A 19,135-nucleotide genomic window follows, 5' to 3' on the forward strand; every position below is an offset into this window, starting at 1 on the left:
GCTTTATCGAGGCCCAATATGCACACTATCCTCAGTTTGTTGTCAATTTGTCCTTGTATTGCTTTGTTTGCAATGAATATCAAATATCGTATTTCTCTAAAAAAAAAAACATATATACATGATATATATTGGGGTTGGGTTGGACTAAAATCACACAATGTCCAACAATAATTTTGTTTAGAACTACATTCATTAGAATTAAACTTAAAACTATCGCTTAATTATAAATAAGAGAAATAGAATAACAAACGACGTTGATCCTAACAAAACAAAATATGAATGAGAAATGAATGGAGGGCAAAGTGGTAATTCAAAAAAAAGTGATATCAATCAATATACAAAAGGGTAAAGAAATAAAATCATGTGATTCCCTCATATTTTTTTAACCCCATGACCTTTTATCATGTCTCCATCCCATCTCTCTCTCTCTCTCTCTCACTGTCAACCTCTTTTCATTTCAACAGAAACCCTACAAGTTGAGGAGAGACTTCATTCCCACTTATTACCCATTTACCACTGAATCTCTCTCTCTCTCTCTCTCTCTCTCTCTCTCTCAGTTTGTAGGCCTGGAAGGAACTGAACTGCTCCCCCTTTCTCCGGAAAAAATTTCTAGCAATCTCTCAAAATGTTCCCATAAAACAAAGTAATGAACAAAAGCCACCCCACATCATAATCTCTTTCAAAGGGTTTCTAGTATTGATCAAACAACTATTCAAAAGAAACCTCGGAAGAGTGGTATATATAGCAGAAAGAAAAAAGAAACAGGTTATATCTAATACATAGCTATAGCTAGCTAGTTAACCCTGCTCCTCTTTTCTCACCTGATCTATCTATATAAAATCCTCATCCTCATTCCTCAACCATATGATTGAAACCGCAGCTCAATTGAGCATCTAGCTAGCTAAGTGATCTACATGTTCCTTGATTTCTTCTAGTTACCCATCCATGGATTCACTTCAAGAATTTGACCCTTCCAACCCATCAAATACTTCAAGCATTAACATCAACATCAACACTACCATCGCTACCAACTCATCCTCCTCCTCATCGTCACCATGCTCCACCCTCAGCCGCTATGAGAACCAAAAGCGGCGAGACTGGAACACCTTTGGGCAATACCTCCGCAACCACAGGCCGCCACTGTCCCTCTCGCGGTGCAGTGGGGCCCACGTGCTTGAGTTCCTCAGGTACCTAGACCAGTTTGGGAAGACCAAGGTGCACATCCAGCTGTGTCCCTTCTTCGGGAACCCTAACCCTCCTGCACCGTGCCCCTGCCCTCTGCGGCAAGCTTGGGGAAGCCTCGACGCCCTCATCGGCCGCCTCAGAGCCGCCTTTGAAGAGCACGGCGGGAAGCCTGAGGCAAACCCTTTTGGGGCTCGGGCTGTGAGGCTTTATCTGCGTGAGGTTCGAGATTCTCAGGCCAAAGCCAGAGGAATTAGCTACGAAAAGAAGAAGCGGAAGCGCCTACCAGAGAGTAGCACCAGTAGTACTAATAGTACTACTAGTACTGTTCTTCCAGTTCAAGCAATACTGCCCCCTGCTCCTCCCAGTGCAAGCTAATAAGTCAGTAAAAAGCTGTTTGGTTTTTTGATTTACTATCAAAATCTTCATTGATTAATTAATTAAATAATTCTCTCTATCATACATCCAAATAATTGTCTTTGCCCTAGCTATATTAATAAGCATTATTAATTGTTTTGGCTAATAATAAACTTGATAAAGGACAAATTAATTCAAATTAAGAGTAATAGCTGTGATTTGCTGCACGCTTATCAAAAGTGGGTATGCTCGCTTAACTTAATTCTTCATATAACCAATTACTATATTAATGAGTATTATTAGGGAAGCACATTATTCGCACTCCATCGAAAGATTAATTGTTATTGTGTTTCTTAGCAGGCGGAACAACTTATCTACAAGTATCAACAACTGGGTGTATGCTCTTTCGCTCTGCCTCTGTTGTCTTGTGATATCACAGATGAGTTTATGTTGTCATCTTTTGCATTTTTAAGTTTATATATCTACACTCAGGGTTTTTTTTTTTCTTCAGAAACATGCTTAATTGGAGTTTCAGATATTGAAAAATTGAATTGATAAGCAAACAGGAGTTGCACTGTATGCTGGGAGTAATGAATATTATATATATGTACTAGTTCTAGTTGCACGTAGGAGAGGGTTTTTTGTGACGTAGCATAAAATATGTCATAAATATGTACAATAAAAGGTCAATTGGTGAGAAGTAATAGATTTGCAGATCATGTTCTATGTCTCCTTTTGAAAATTTTCATATTTTTAATGCGTGTTAGCAAATCATTGAGGAGTTTGGTGGGTATGACTTTTCAGGAGGTCGATCCTTTGTCGGATTTGTCTAGCACAATGTATATACAGTCTCTACTTTACATATAGAGGTCAATATTTCTTCTTTAATTTGTTTCCTCCATTAGATTGGATTGTTAGCTTTTCGATCATCACTGTGGAAGTGGAAGCAGTAGAGTGGAGAGAGAACAAACCCTTTCAATTACAAATGCAAATATGCAATCGGTGCATGATGAAGTTTCTGGAAGTATAGTTTATGAATGTTTTATACTCATTCACAATATATATGCATGTGGGAAGATATATGGGTCTTTGCCAATATGAGCTGTGCTTCATTTATTATGCAAATATTCACAACCCATTTGTCGAATGCCGTCATATCACTCCTTGATGTTTGTTACCAAAAGAGGAGAAATACATTAAAGAAGTGAAGTATTATAATCTTTTCATAATCAATATCAAGCTAGCTAGTCCATTTAAAATATTAAATATCCCATGCATTCAAGTCAATCGAAGGTGTTAATTAGGGCTTGTAACTTCAGATTGAGAAAATTTACCCTGAGATTTGATTCTCTTGTCTCTCAATATCGTCTGTATAAATAAAAGTAAACTAAAGATAAGAAAGAAAAAAAGTTGCATGAGAGAAGTACAATAAATAAACTAATACTAAGATTATATTATCAAACCTTATGTCAATTTAAATTTAAACATCTAAGAATATAATAATGAATTGAATTGCATGAGAGTATAATAATACCAAAGTATTTCAAACCCTATGTTAAGCATTATAAATGAGATGGATTTTATTCAAGCATATCTAGGTGATAGTGTAGCTTGGTGATAATCATGAGGAGGATGAGATGGACTTATTCAAGCATCTGATAAACACTATGTATCAAACCTTATTTAAGTTCACAAGCTTGCAAATAGTAACAGAAGCATTTATAAAGTTGCGCTTGTGCATACTGGTTTGATTTAATCTAAGTTGTGCAATATTGAAGTGTTCTCTGCCGCGCTAGACTTTTAATCTGAGTTGTGCATTATGATATGTTTTTCTTATATCTGGGAGATTATTTAGAGTATAGTAAATTGAAGGAAACATAATGGATACAAACTAATGCAGAATTTTAATATAAGGATGTCAAGTGGTACCAAATTTAAGGTTTAGCATATAATTGAAGGCAGACCATAAGGAAGAGACTTATGTATGATATAGATATTTGCTATGTAAGAGATGATAATTAGGCTAGTGATCAAGAATGCCAAATTAAGGTTTAGTCCACCACATTAGGGAGATGATAATTGGGTTGAACTCGCTCTCTTATTGTCAATTAGTTTTAAGTTGGAAGCTAATATTCTAATAGTGTATTGTTGTTTGCACAATTGATGAGCGTTATTGTGGCAGCAAGTTTTCATGATTATTTTCCTAGTTTTACTCTATTTTCGCAACAAGGTTCTATATTTAATTTAGGGTATAAAATGTCTTATGAAGGTTAATTTTACTCCTCATGCAGATGTGTGTGAGTGCACATAAGAGACTAGCTAGGAAGCTTATTTTCGAAAGCTTGTATGATCAACTCTCAGGTTCTTCAATCATATAATTTTGTTTGGAGAATTTCAACTTAGTTATGAGCTATGGTTCTTTCTTAAATATGCATGTAAACGCATGCAAATGGTGACTTTTAGGATTAAGACGTTAAATGAGATCCATACGTTAGGGTTTTGTTTATTTTTAGTTTCAACGGAAGTTTGAGTCTTAATTTTCCTTTTTTGTTTGAATAAAGATCAGAGACTGCAAGCATGTCAATTGTACTGTCTATCTATGCTTACTATATCTATATAAAAGTTAGCGTTGGTGAAACTAGATCCCCAAGAAAGCTACCTTGTTGCTGACTTATATTATTCAATAACTATCATCAGGGAATTAGGGATTAGATTAATTACAAGCTAAGCTAGCTACAAGACTTGATCTTCTTTTTTTCTTTTACATTTTTATCTTCTTTTTTGGTAACACGGTTTGGCAAAAAACAGAATTTCTCAATGACAAATTCAAAAACTCTGTATCACTTCTCCTCCTTACATCTCCATTAGTGGACCTTATTGTTAGAGTTTTGAGACTCTTGTCCCACATTGGGGAAAACAAGATTCCCAATTACCTTTATATATGTTTTGTCTTCTACAATATGAGTTAAATGTTGGACCATTTGGAATGAGGATTGAGGATTGGGCCACTAGTTGTGTGGATTATACCATAATATTAATATTAATTAATCAAGACAAGGGTCATGGGCCTCCTAAGAATTAAAATTAATCTGATCAATTAGTTTTAATTTTCGAATTAAGTTTTTAATTAAAAACGCTTTGATTAATATATACAACTCTAGCTTCAGATACATCCAAAAGGTATTTGAAAATGTATGAAAGAGCCTATATAATTGGAGTCCTCAGTTCCATTGGATATCATCCTTTCTTCCTCTTTTTCTTCCGTACACAATTCTTAGAGAGTAAACACACAAAGCAATTCGCTAGAATTCTATAATCCAGTGCAGGTTGTAGAATTAGGTAGTTGTATCCTGGTCGAGCAGACATTGTAGAACCATGAGCACAAGAGTGGGACAGAAATATTGTTCGAAGGACATAGTTTTTGCGTTAGCCTCTACCTGTTGTAATCAAGTTAGTACATTGATATTCTTGTATTTATTTCTGTATTTCATTCTGTACAGCAAGTATTTTGAAGGAATAAAATCATCATTTTGTACAATAGTTATTTCTGTATTTCATTCGCTAGAATTCTTGAATTAGAGTTATGTTATTTTTATTTATTTCTGAATTGTTCTCCAACATTTATATGTATTAAAAGTGATCTCTAGCTTTGTGCGGTTGCAACTGTCAACTACAAGCATTCAATTATAGTTTGGCTGGAAGTTTTATGTTCTTTAGTCTCGTTTGGTATAGAGGATTTGATTGGAATGAAAAAACAACTATTTTCAAGGTATTTTGAAGGAAGAAATAAAAACATTGTGGTCAACTGTGGAGGTATGAGATGGATTACTTAAAAAGAAAAATTATCCATTCTAATCCTTTAGGATCAGAAGGGAGAAATTTCCTTCATGTCTAATCCCTTTTTAATTCCCTCAAATAAAATCATTCTCTTGCATCATCAGTATACCTTTAATTTAGAAGGTATTCATTCCAATTTGATTCTAAACACCAAATGAGCTATTTTGATATTATCTTGTATTTGATAGTTTTAGGTTAGTTTGTAGTTCGTAGTATAGTACTCAGGAATCATTAAACATGTGCAAAATTTGTGTGCATGAAATGTGTTAGCTAGCTAGGCTGTTAGATAGATTAAGAGTGATCAATAATATACTGCTAGCTACCTGGATTTTACAAATTTACAATGGAAAAACCATGTAAAGGATATGGGTAATGCTAGGGACACTAAATTTGTAGACAAAATTTGCAAACTAAATGATATATCACCAATAGAAATGATCATGTTTATCAATGCTTAAGTATTAATCCAATCATCAACTTTTATATCATTTAGTTTACAAAATTTTGTCTACAAATTTAATCTTCTTAACATTACCCAAAGGATATAGTGACATATTGTTACATATGATGTCCCAGATAGTGACAGTCCATTCGTATCATGCAAGTGTTGGAGAATAGGATTCTACATGGTCATATGACAAGATAATATCCAATTAATATACGGTTGTTTCCACCCATAATTAACCAAGGTCTTTTGTGATAGAACCCAACACCTAGTAATACATAATTAAGTTGGGACAATATCAGTGATATTGGTAGTGGACATCGACAAAGCCACCTTAGGCTCAGGGGGCGAATCCCCTCACTTAGTATTTTTGCTGGAAAAAAAATGTAAATAATGCATATAGCAATTCCACATGATAGAGCATTTTCAGTTACGAAATTTTTGAAAAATCAATAGAGAAATTGGATGGGAGATCAATGAATGAATGATAATTTGGTTATTGGTATAGAGAAAGATATTTGATGGTATTGGTAATGAATTTGCCATGCGACGCTTTCGAAACATGAAAAATTTGTTGACGGATATTGTAGTATGTTATATAAAAAAACCTTATGGATTAATATATACGTGTTTTGTTTAGTAAATTGTTGAGCTTTGTAATTTGTGACATTCCTTGAGAATGCCCCCATTCATATAGATCTCTGGCTTCGTCCTTAGTAGTGGACCTGCATGGGCTTATAAAGTTTAGGGTAAAAGACTGTTTACTACCCTCATGTTTCATGGTTTTCAACATTTAGTACATCTAGTTTTTTTCGTCTCAGAGTCATACCTAAAGTGTAAATTTTGGGACAGTCTCATACATCCGTTAGTCAAACTGTTAGTTCTCCCGTTAAGTGATGACGTGGCGCCTATGTAGACAATAACGTGGCGCCACGTGTCAGCCACGTTTTTTTTTTTTCCTTCTTCTTTCTTCTTTCTTCTTCTTCTTCTTCTTCTTCCACTCGACTGCAAACTTTTTTTTTTTTCTTCCTCTTTCTCCTTCTTCCTTCCTCCTTTTTCCTTCCCCTTCTTCTCCTTCTTCCTTCTTCTTCCTTCTCCTTCTCCTTCTCCTTTTTCTTCCTCCGAATCTGGGGAATTTTTTTTTTTTTCTTCTTCTTCTTCTTCTTTCTTCTTTCTTCTTTCTTCTTCTTCTTCTTCTTCTTCTTCTTCTTCCACCCGACTGCAAACTTTTTTTTTTCCTTCTTTCTTCTTCTTCCTCCTTCCTTCTTCCTTCTTCCTTCCCCTTCTTCTCATTCTCCTTCTTTTTCTTCTTCTTCTTCTTCTTCCTCCGAATCTGGGGAAGTTTTTTTTTTTTTTTCCTTCTTCTTCTTCCTCCTTCTTCCTTCTCCTTCCTCCTTCCTCCTTCTTCCTTCTTCCTTCCTCTTCTTCTTCTTCTTCTTCTTCCTCCGAATTTGCCCAGATTCAGCTTTTTTTTTTTTTTTTTCTTTCTTCTTCTTCTTCCTCCGACTGCAACTTTTTTTCTCTTCTTCTTCTTCCTTCCTTCTTCTTCTTCTTCCTTCTTCCTCCTTCCTCCTTCCTCAAAAAAAAAAAAAAAAAAAAAACCGAATCTGCCCAGATTCGGAGGAAGAAGAAGAAGAAGAAGAAGAAGAAGGAAGAAGGGGGAAGAAGGAGGAAGAAAGAAAAAAAACTTCCCCAGATTCGAAGGAAGAGAAGGAAGAAGGAGAAGAATGGGAAGGAAGGAGAAGGAGGAAGGAAAAAAAAAATGTTGCAGTCGGGTGGAAGAAGAAGAAGAAGAAGAATAAGAAGAAGAATAAGAAGAAGAAGAAGAAGAAAAGAAGAAAGAAAAAAAAACGTGGCTGACACGTGGCGCCCAGTCATTGTCCACATGGGCGCCACGTCACAATTAACGGTAAATTTAACAGTTTGACTAACGGATGTATGAGACTGTCCCAAAATTTACACTTTAGGTATGACTCTGAGACGAAAAAAACTTGATGTACTAAATGTTGAAAACCATGAAACATGAGGGTAGTAAACAGTCTTTTACCCTAAAGTTAATATGGTAGCGGAGTAGGCTATTCTTTCGACACGTCTTGGGCCTGATTTACTGGGCTCAAATTTGCCTTATTAAGTTAGGCTTTCAAAAAGTTGTGTTAACTCCAATTTAGGAATATTGAATGACTGGACCCTCGCGAAGTTGTGTTGGCCCTAGTCCTTGAATGATGATTGAGTTCTTGAAAAGTTGCGTTACCTCTAATACAATAACTTGGTCAGTTCTCGATGTGGGAATTGGTTTCCTTTGTGACCATATATATAGCCACTCGAGAGGGGGTATATTGGAGAATAGGATCCCACATCAGTCATATGAGAAAATAATATACAATTAATATGAAGGAGTTTCCACCCTTAATATTACCGAGATCTTTCGTGATAAAACTCAATAAGTAGTAATATATATAGGAGTTTCCACCCTTAATATTATCAAGATATTTTGTGATAAAACTCAACAAGTAGTAATAGGCCGCTAAGTTGGGACAATGTCAGTGATTTTGATGGTAGACATGAATGAACCTATAAAGTTGAGTACTACTAAGCTCATCCCTTTGTCTTATTTTCCTACCTACATCAAATTAAATATTTTATTGCTATATTTGCCCTTTTGCAAAATGACTTTGAAGGACCTAGACAAAGACTTCTAAGTAAGATTAAAATTAAAATGCTAAAAATAAAAACCCTAACGTGGTCACTACCACAAACCAACTTTGACAGCCAATCCATCATGCCCAAACCCCTTTTTCTATCTCTCCTGCGATAGTGTGCCATATAGATTCGAATTTGGTGACTAAAAATTTGTAGAGTAAGACAAGAAGGATAGAGGTAGACATTTTGGGAGTTGTGGTGGTTCTGTAAAATTTCGGATTGGAGTGGGTTCTGGGTGTTGGTGGGCACACTTGTACTGTTGCGCGGTGGTCGTGCAGGTGGATTTTTTAATTTTTTTTGGGGGATGGACGGTTGTGATTTCTTTAGGAGGGATGGTTGTTGGTGAGAATGAGTCATACATTGATGGGAGGAATGATCTTACATGGACTTATAAGAAGTTAAGTTACTCTCCATATTGCCAATGAGCTATAACTTTCTATAGTTGTGCGGCTGGTTAGACATTGTTTTTACTTTCAAGTTATTTAGGTGGGCGGCAGAAAATGGAGTATTTATCAAATATAGCAAAAATTTAACCCTTAATTTCAAAATGTCACTTTTTATAAAACCATTCAAATATATCCAATATTTCACCCAAATAGACACAAATACCCTCAAATTTAACAATTAAATAAATTAAAGGGTTTTTAGCCAAAATGATTCATGACTTTAACATAACTCCTTAATAATTAATGATAATCAATAGTAGTGTTCTTGAATTTGTCTATCATGAATCATTTTAGTCTTTCTTTGAATTTATTCATCGTGATCATTTTAGTTTTTTCATGAAAAATTTGTCAATTGCTATGTTAGTGACACACCACGACCTAAAATCAAGGCGTGCTAGCCGTCACGTGAGGGTGACGTAGCCATGTGCACAGTGCAGAAGCAATAAGGATATGAAATATACGAATAAATAAGAACCGAAAGCTAATTAATGTACACTAATAGGCAGAAAGTGCTAGGAATGAGATACAAGTGCAAATACACCTAATCAGAGCATAGAAGTCTAGGTGCAGTCCAGTAGGACAAGTACTAGTTATACAATACCAGAAGAAGTCCTACGAATATTATACTTTGTCAGTACCGCAAAGATCCACAAATGCCACCAACAACAAGTCTACCTAAAACCTGGAGGGGCGCAAAACAGAAAGTGTGAGTGGGCAAAAACAAAGATTTTCAAAATCATTTTATTTATCAAATGCTCTAATCCCTCGCCGTAAAACATGTATAATTTTCCCATAAATGGAATATAAATAAATATATATATATATATATATATATATATATATCAAATCATGCTTCACATATCCATAATCATAAGTATGCCATGCCAAAAATATAAAACAGAATAAGTAACTCAAGTGAAAATAAATTCATGGAAGATAACATATTAGCCGGAACCCCTGCAAAAGTCTGTACGGTTGAATTCATAGCTCATTAATCAATCTAGTCGGAGTCACTATAAGTAACCTATACGGCACTACACTGCACATGAGTCGGAACCACTGAAAGGGTCTGTACGACAAGACTGGTGTAATATAGTTATGCTCAATGCTACGCACTCATGATAGCTATGCGATAAATTGCTAGTCACCTACGAGTCGAAACCACCTATAATGGTCTATACGACAAGACTGTGCACCTAAATTGGATCCAATGTGAGCATAGGGTGTGGGAGGTCACATTATAAACAGGCATGTACCATATCTCTGGCTAAATCACAATCACCCGGGGTGCAGGTTTATGAGCTTTCAATCACATCTCATATTATAAATATCTCATATAATAAATCATAACTTACCTGTTACTTACTTGAGCGTCCACAACACCAATTCATATTATATATCATATACTAATTCATATGCTGAATATAAATTTATATGCATGGCATTTCAAAGCATACTTTCATTTAAACGCATTTTCTGGGAAAATATCAAGTATATAAGTATATACTGAAACCAAAAGCCCACTAACTGGTAAGTCGAAAGGTCGTAGCCCCCGAGCCGTCCTTGACTGCGCTTGTCCTTGGGATAAGTCTCCCCTATATGCAAAACAACTATAAAAACGTTAGTTTAAAGCACATAACCAATACTAGCTAATAACTTCTCATACATTGCTCAATTGAGGTATATAAATATACCATCGTGACCTACACAACTCCATGAACACGCCCAAAATTTTAAAATAAATTTTGGAGCCCTCACACGCCGTCACACGCCGACAAGGGCATGGCGGTAACTCAAGTCTATAAGCAACCTCATCGACTCGCTCGGTGATCGTATACGGTCCAATGTACCTAGGACTCAGCTTGCCTTTCTTTCCAAACCGTACAACACCTTTCCATGGTGATAGTTTCAGAAATACCCAATCACAAATCCAGTCATTGGCATGCTTGTCTGCTAAGCTCTTTTGTTGATCCTGGGCCACTTTCAGGTTAGACTTAATTACCTAAATATTTTGAGTAGTTTCATCCACAATCTCCTGGCCCACCAAAACTCTTTCACCCACTTTTGACCAGCATAATGGCGTTCGACAAAACTTGCCATAGAATGCCTCAAAAGGTGCCATACCAATACTCAAATGGCAACTGTTGTTGTAGGCGAACTCCATCAAATCTAAACAATCATGCTAACCATCGCCAAACTGCAGCACTGAAGATCTCAGCATATCCTCTAATGTCTGAATAGTTCTCTTAGATTGTCCGTCTGTTTGAGGATGATATGTCGTACTATAAAGTAATCTCGTACCAAGAGCTTCCTAGAATGCTATCCAGAACTTGGAAGTGAATCTAGGGTCCCAATCCGAGATAATATCAACTGGAACACCATGGTACTTCACAATCTTCGATATGAATAACTTAGCTAATATGTTTAATGAGTATTTCCCTCACTAGACTAAAGTGTGCTAACTTAGTGAGTCGATCAACTATCACCCAAATGCCGTCATAACCATTCTGTGTATGAGGAAGCTTGTACACGCAATCCATAGTAATATTTTCCCATTTCCACTGTGGAACGGGAAGTGGTTGCATCAACCCGAACGGCTTCTTCCTTTCAGCTTTAACCTGTTGGCAAATGACACACCTAGTCACGTACTCAGCAATTTCTATACCCGGCCAATAATAAAATGGTCGAATGGTATGATACATCTTGGTACCTCCTGGATGCATTGCATATGCCGAAATATGCACTTCATCGAGGATTTCTTTCTTTAACTTTGCATTATTGGCACATACATTATGTTCTCTTGCATAAGCATGCCATCAGTTTCTCGAATTCTGAAATCTTTCTTCTTGCCTCAATTTCTTGCTTGAATTATTTCCCGGGTCTCTTCATCAATCATCTGAGCTTCAAGCAAGCGATCAATTAAAATTGGCCTAACTTGAAAATTTGCAAGTAAGGCTTCCTCTCGATCTTCCACTCCTAACTCCAATCCAGTAGACCTCAATTCTGCAAGGAGAGGAACTTGACAATCATAGATGGCATTAAGTCTAGCTGGAGTCTTCCTACCAAGTGCATCCGCCACTGTATTTGCACAACCAGGGTTATATTCAATCGTGCAATCATAATCGCTAAGTAACTCAATCCACCTCCGCTGCCTAAGATTTAGATCCCTCTGAGTAAAAAGATACTGAAGACTCTTATGATCTGTAAAGATCTTACATTTCTCACCATAAAGATAATGTCTCCAAATCTTCAGAGCAAAGATGATAGCCGCTAACTCCAGATCATAAGTAGGGTAATTCTTCTCATGAGGTTTCAACTGTCTTAAAGCATAAGCAATCACCCTACCATATTGCATCAATACACAACCCATACCATTCAAAGAAGCATCACTGTAGACCTCAAAATTACCACTATCATTGGGGAGTGCCAAAATAGGTGCATGAGTGAAATAATACTTTAACTGCTGGAAACTTTGCTCACAATTATCATCTCACTCAAACTTAACTTCTTTTCTAGTCAACCTCGTCAATGGAAAGCAATAACTGAAAAACCCTTAACAAACTGTCTATAATAGCCTGCTAGGCCAAGAAAACTTCGTACCTCAGTGACGGTTCGAGGTTGCTCCCAATTCTCCACAACTGCCACTTTTTAAGAATCCACTCGAATGCCTTAAGCTGATATAACATGTCCCAAAAATGCCACTTGATCTAACCAGAATTGGCATTTGCTAAACTTAGCATATAGTTGGTGTTCCCTCAAACTTTTCAACACCAATTTAAGATGTCTAGCATGCTCTGCTCTAGACTTAAAGTATACTAGAATGTCATCAATGAAGACAATGACAAACTTGTCCAAATATGGCTGCAATACTTGATTCATTAAATCCATGAAAGTTGCTGGTGCATTAGTTAACCCGAATGGCATCACAAGAAACTCATAACGACCATATCGAGTCCTGAATGCTATTTTCAGGACATCTTCACTTTTAATCTTCAACTGGTAGTAACCAGACCTCAAGTCAATCTTAGAGAATACACGCGCACCTCGAAGTTGATCAAACAAATCATCTATACGTGGCAATGGATAACGGTTCTTAATTGTTACCCGATTCAATTGCCTGTAATCAATACATAGCCTCAACGTTCCGTTTTTCTTCCTCACAAATAAAACTAGAGCTCCCCAAGATGAAATACTAGGTTGAATAAATCCCTTATTAACCAATTCCTAGAACTGAACTTTCAATTCCCTTAATTCAGCAGGAGCCATTCTATAAGGAGTCAAAGATATAGGATCCGTACCTGGAAGCAGATCAATAGTGAACTCCACATCTCTATCTGGCAGCAATCCATGCAAATCATCAGGGAACACATCTGGAAAATGTCTGACCACACGTACATCTTCCACACTACTAAGAGCATTATCATTCAACACCACATGAGCCAAATATCCCTGACAATGTTTCGACAACAATCTTTTGGCTTTCATGGCAGAAATAACACCATGCCTCACCCCGCTAGGCTCTCCTATAAATTTAACTTTAGGTAATCTAGGACAATGAAAAGTAACTGTCTTTCCATAGCAATCTATCTTGGCACAATTGTAGTGTAACCAATCAGTGCCCAAAATCACATCAAAATCAACAATGTCTAACAGAATAAGGTTAGCCAGCAGGACGATATCCTCCACATCACCGGACATCCTGGAGATACCCAATCAACATAACATCTCTCCCCTCTAGGCATAGAAAACTCTAAATCATATCCTAAAGGTGTAGGATAAGGTTGCGTCACTTGAGCAAATGTATGAGAAACAACAAAATGCGTAGCACCACAATTAATCAATACTTTAGCAAAATGACCAAGAATATTTAATGTACCCATGATTAAATCAGGATTGTTCTAAGCATCTTGCAGTGTTATGTTATGGATACGTCTATGATTCTGCTGTCGTCCACCACGACTTCTGTTAACATGAATACCACGTCTTTGTCTTGGCTCACCAGACTACCTCGAAGATCCTGCACTACTAGCAGCAATCTCTACCTATTGTGGATGTCCCCCTGGTACCACTGGGATCCACCTATTGAATATGGCTGATATGGCATAGAACATCCCTGATATTGAGGGTAACCATCCTGATAATGAGGATCTTGCAAGTATTGATACTGTCCTGTAGTATAAGGAGTAGCGTCGCCCTGATAATGATAAGCACCACCACGACCAGTCTGGGTATAACCACTAGGTCCTAGAACTTGATAGGTCGGCGCAGGTGGTGGTAAGGAAAGCTGTTGAGGCCTCTGCTGATTCTGAGGGCAATGTGCAACCTTATGCCCCATCTGTCCACAAGTATAGCATGCACTGCTGCCTCTCATACACTCTCCAAAATGCCTATTATTACACATGCGGCATAAATGAGCACCTGAACCACCAAAATCCCTCTACCTCTGAAATCTCGGGCCTCTAGAAAATCTACCACCTCTTCTCTGCACATTAAAGCTCAAACCTCCACTAGAAGAGCTGGAACTGACACCATTTCTCTTAAAACTATGAGTCTTACGAGGTCCCTGAGATGATTGACTTTTACCTTTATCATCTCGCCTCTGGTTCCCGCTCTTTTCTTCTTCATCTTCACTTTCATTAGGCATGTTCTCTGAGTCCTCAATCCACAGTAAAACCTCATAAAACTCTTGGTAAGTGGCACAGGGAGTCAATGTCGCTATAGAACGCCATTTCTTCTTAGTACCTAACCTTAAACGACGGAGCATCTCGATCGGATTAGCAACAACCTCCGGAACATATCGAGACAAATCAGTGAATCTCCTATAATATTCATTCACTGTCATCTTTCCTTGTTTCAGATGCATAAATTCTTGTTTCTTGTGATCAATATACTCAGGGGGAATGAATCTTTTCCGAAACAACTGTTTAAACACATCCCAATTGGCTGCTACCTCTAGTGGCATCTAATAGGATTCTTGTCTCCACCAGGATGCAGGCTCTGGACCTAGAAACCAAGTAGTCATCTCGACCCACCTATTAGGAAGAAGATTCACCTGACTCTTCATCACAAGGAAAATCTTCTCGACATGATTAAGACACTTCTCCGCTCCTTCATGTCCTTCATTACCCATGAAATGATTCAGCTTCAAATTATACACAGTCTCAAAAGGTGTCATTTGAGGAGGACGGAGCGAAAACTGAATGGCATTAGCTATAGCTTCCCCTAACTAAGCAATATCGGGGAAACTAGGCTCAGCTGAGTGACGTGGCTCTCTACGAGGCTGCATAGTTCTGATAGAAGACATCACAATGATTAGATTATTCACAAGATATACAGGACTGCTAAACCTAGGGTCTGATACCAAACTGACACACCCGACCTAAAATCAAGGTGTGCTGGTCGTCACGTGAGGGTGACGTAGCCATGTGCACAGTGCGGAAGCAATAAGGATATGAAATATACGAATAAATAAGAACCGAAAGCTAATTAATGTACACTAATAAGCAGAAACTGCTAGGAATGAGATACAAGTGTAAATACACCTAATCAGAGCATACAAGTCAATGTGCAGTCCAGTAGGAAGAAGTACTACGAATATTATACTTTGTCAAAACCGCCAAGATCAACAAATGCCACCAATAGCAAGTCTACCTAAAACCTGGAGGGGTGCAAAACAGAAAGTGTGAGTGGGCAAAAATAAAGCTTTTCAAAATCATTTCATTTATCAAATGCTCTAACCCCTCGCCGTAAAACATACATAATTTTCCCAGAAATGGAATATAAATATATATATATATATATATATCAAATCATGCTTCACATATCCATAGTCATAAGTATGCCATGCCAAAAATATAAAACAGAATAAGTAACTCAGGTGAAAATAAATTCATGGAAGATAACATATTAGCCAGAACCCCTGCAGAAGTTTGTACGATTGAATTCATAGCTCATTAATCAATCTAGCCGGAGTCACTACAAGTGACCTATATGGCATTACACTGCACACGAGTCAGAACCACTGAAAGGGTCTGTACAACAAGACTGGGTGTAATATAGTTATGCTTAATGCTACACACTCATGGTCTGTACGACAAGATTGTGCACCTAAATTAGATCCAATGTGAGCATAGGGTGCAAGAGGTAACATTATAAACAGGCCTGTACCATATCTCTAACTAAATCACAATCACCCGGGGTGTAGGTTTATGAGATTTCAATCACATCTCATATTATAAATATCTCATATAATAAATCATAACTCACCTGGTACTTACCTGAGTGTCCACAGCACCAATTCATATTATACATCATATACTAATTCATATGCTAAATATAAATTGCTCAATTGAGGTATATAAATATACCATCGTGACCTACACAACTCCATGAACACGCCTAAAATTTTAAAATAATTTTTGGAGTCGTCACGTGCCAACAAGGGCACGGCCCTACGCGCGGCCACGCGCAGGGAACCCTAACGGAATCCCCTAAACCCGTTAGGAATATTCTGTTAAAAGTAACAGAAACCATTAATTCGACCTGACAGCGTCAGAATATTCTGTCAAACTTTGACGGAATATTCTCTGTCTTCTACCTTCGAACTCCGGCAACCGTCGCCGTCGTTGGAAACTGGAAAATCTAAAAATCCTTGTATCTCAGTCATTTCTTACCCAAAACTCATGAAATTGGTCTCAATTTAAAGCTTATAACTAGAAGAACACATCCTTACAAATTTCAAGGCTTGAAATCCACGAAAACTAGCCAGAGAAATCTCGATAATCCGACGAAAACTTAAAACTCGTCGAACTAGATTTCCCGACATCCAAATCGCTTGGTTTTTCTTCTCCGAGCTTCTTGAGAATGAGTCAAAGCTCCCTATGTCCTTAAAAACTCCTAAAAACCTCACAATAATTAGTGCACGAATAGTGCATGAAATCTGGGGTTAGAGTTCTCGGGATTTTTGAAGCTTTCAAGTTCTAAGAATAGCATATACGAACTCAATAGCTTATAAGGAGTTCGAATCTTACCTTCTTGACGTCGATCCGCGTCTGAAAGAGAAGGTTTGAGATTTGTCCGTACACTTGTACAGACGTTGCAAAAAAATCGAAAAGGAGGGGAGAGAGAGTGCACGAGGAAAAGGTTGGGTGTGTGGTGGTCCTACTTGGTATTCCAATACACAAAACAAACACTTTAAGTCCTAAGTGTTCCAAAAATTAGGAAAATCTTTGAATTGATCCAAATAACCACATAACCACACCAAACGTCCAAGGGTAAATAAGTAATTTCACACAGTCGAAAATAAATAATTCGGGACGGGCTGTGACAGTTAGTGTGATGATGTGGCACCACATGTGTCTCACAAATACAATCATATAACGACATGTGGCGCCAAGTTAGTAATTTCACACCGTCGAGCCCATCCAGTTCGAACGCGGCTCTTCCGTCCACTTCAACGGCGCTCATCCGGCCACACACACAGACGCAGGAAGATGCGAATCCGACACAAATCAAGTCCCAAAATCCAGGTAAGGGTTTCTGATTTTCACTGGGTAAGAGTCCCAAAATAGGCAATTCTTGAATCGGTTGAAGAAAGCAAGGAAAGCTATGGAAGGTCTGGTTGAGATGGGTCTGGTTGCATCTGGAAGGGAAAAGTTGGCATCTGTTCCATCTGGTGGTGGTGCAGTTGCTTATTATGCACCCGCAGCCGGCGGTGGTGGTGGGGCTGCTGCTCCTGTCGCTACTGAGCAGAAGAAGAAGGAGAAGGTGGAAGAAAATGAAGAATCATATGACGATATGGGTTTCAGCCTTTTCGACTAAGGGATTTTTGTTTGGAGCTTTGCCTGTATCAAGACTTCATCTTTATAATTTTGGGACCAAAGCTGTGTTTTTAAGAATATGTTTGTAGTTGGATATGGTTCTGGATCTCTAAAATTTTGTTTAGATATGCAAGTGATTGAAGACGTTTACTTTGGATCTTAATTCCATCTATTTGAGTCGAAAAAGAAAAAGAAAAAAAAAAGATGGGTCTGGTGAGAGCTAATGGGGTCAGCAATTTTAGTGTTTCGCGAATCAAACAATTGCTTAAATTTGCAAATATTGTACCCGCTGTCAATCAGGTTGGATTTCGTAGATCATTCTTGCTATTTTTAACAACTCAGCATCAGAATTTGTCCTTTATAAGTAGTTCATATTGTTTGAATGAGGCAATGGATTTCCATCTGTTTTTTCCTTTTCTGCTGCTTCTTTGATTACAATGTCGATCCATGGCCTTAATATGTTAGAATAGACAAGTGATTTAAGTACCATTTTGATGAGGAAATTCATTGGATAAGTTGGCTTTTCAGCAATTATTTTGCTACAATCTACTAGCATGAACGAATCATCCCAACTTCTACTGTTTTCTGTCAGGTATTTCCTCAAGTACTTCAAGGCCATTGTTCTGCATATATTATTTAAAACTATTTCAGGATTCCCGATTTGTCCCGAAATTCAGAAACTATTTCGGGATTTCAGAAATTTGGGATTCTTGAAATTTTGGTTTGGGATCGGTCTTGAAATTGGGATTCCCAAAAACTTCGGTTTAGGAATCAGGACATGGTTTTCGGTTCAGTATCCCATACCGAACCAGCCCTAGGAATACCACTAGGCCTAGTACTAAGTGGCAAGAATGCTTTTAAACTAGCATAAAATATAGGGACATATAGTATTGAAGGGAGTTTCTACGATACCTTATTTGACGTAGAAAAAAAAACCAAGAAGTCTCGGGAGACAAGGGATGATAACCTGGGAATTGCTCAACCAGGGAGGGACAGATTCCCTCAAGTCTTTACGGGGATAGAATTGAGAATCACTCAACCAGGGGCAACGAAAGCACTTAGGTTGCTAATTGTGATTCACTCGACATGACCAAGCCTAACACTGAAGGAGAAAATCACTCTCTTCTTAGATTAACTTGAATTCACTAATTCTCTTTCTTAAAGATACATTTGGAGACTTTAAGGGCTGGTTTGGTATTGTTGTGCTTTGAAAAAAAAAAAAAAAAACTGATTCTGCTATGCTGTGAAAATAAGCTTATTTTTGCTGCTTCACGTTTTCAGCTTTTTTTTTACCCAAAACTGTGAAATAAGCTATTTTTAAGTGTTTACCAAACACTTTTTTGAGCTCA

At 37.5% G+C, this 19,135-nt stretch overlaps 2 protein-coding genes across 2 annotated transcripts; both read left to right on the top strand.

Annotated features, from left to right (window-relative positions):
* The first annotated feature begins 516 nt into the window (after positions 1-516).
* Positions 517-2,759, top strand: LOC103453459 (protein LIGHT-DEPENDENT SHORT HYPOCOTYLS 4). The gene is made up of 2 exons (XM_008393003.3): positions 517-1,563; positions 1,900-2,759. The coding sequence occupies exon 1, from the start codon at positions 946-948 to the stop codon at positions 1,558-1,560; it is 615 nt and encodes a 204-aa protein (XP_008391225.3). The 5' UTR covers positions 517-945; the 3' UTR covers positions 1,561-1,563; positions 1,900-2,759.
* Positions 2,760-17,396: 14,637 nt separating this feature from the next.
* Positions 17,397-17,936, top strand: LOC103453472 (large ribosomal subunit protein P2B-like). The gene has a single exon (XM_029096007.2). It carries the CDS (start codon positions 17,575-17,577, stop codon positions 17,785-17,787), a length of 213 nt encoding a protein of 70 aa, XP_028951840.2. The 5' UTR covers positions 17,397-17,574; the 3' UTR covers positions 17,788-17,936.
* The last annotated feature ends 1,199 nt before the right edge of the window (positions 17,937-19,135 follow it).

Source organism: Malus domestica, chromosome 16 (assembly GCF_042453785.1).
Source record: "Malus domestica chromosome 16, GDT2T_hap1".
Classification (NCBI taxonomy): domain Eukaryota; kingdom Viridiplantae; phylum Streptophyta; class Magnoliopsida; order Rosales; family Rosaceae; genus Malus; species Malus domestica.

Bases quoted from the DNA above. Each gene is read 5' to 3' on its own strand.
- LOC103453459 (XM_008393003.3), top strand. From the start codon at position 946: ATGGATTCACTTCAAGAATTTGACCCTTCCAACCCATCAAATACTTCA.
- LOC103453472 (XM_029096007.2), top strand. From the start codon at position 17,575: ATGGAAGGTCTGGTTGAGATGGGTCTGGTTGCATCTGGAAGGGAAAAG.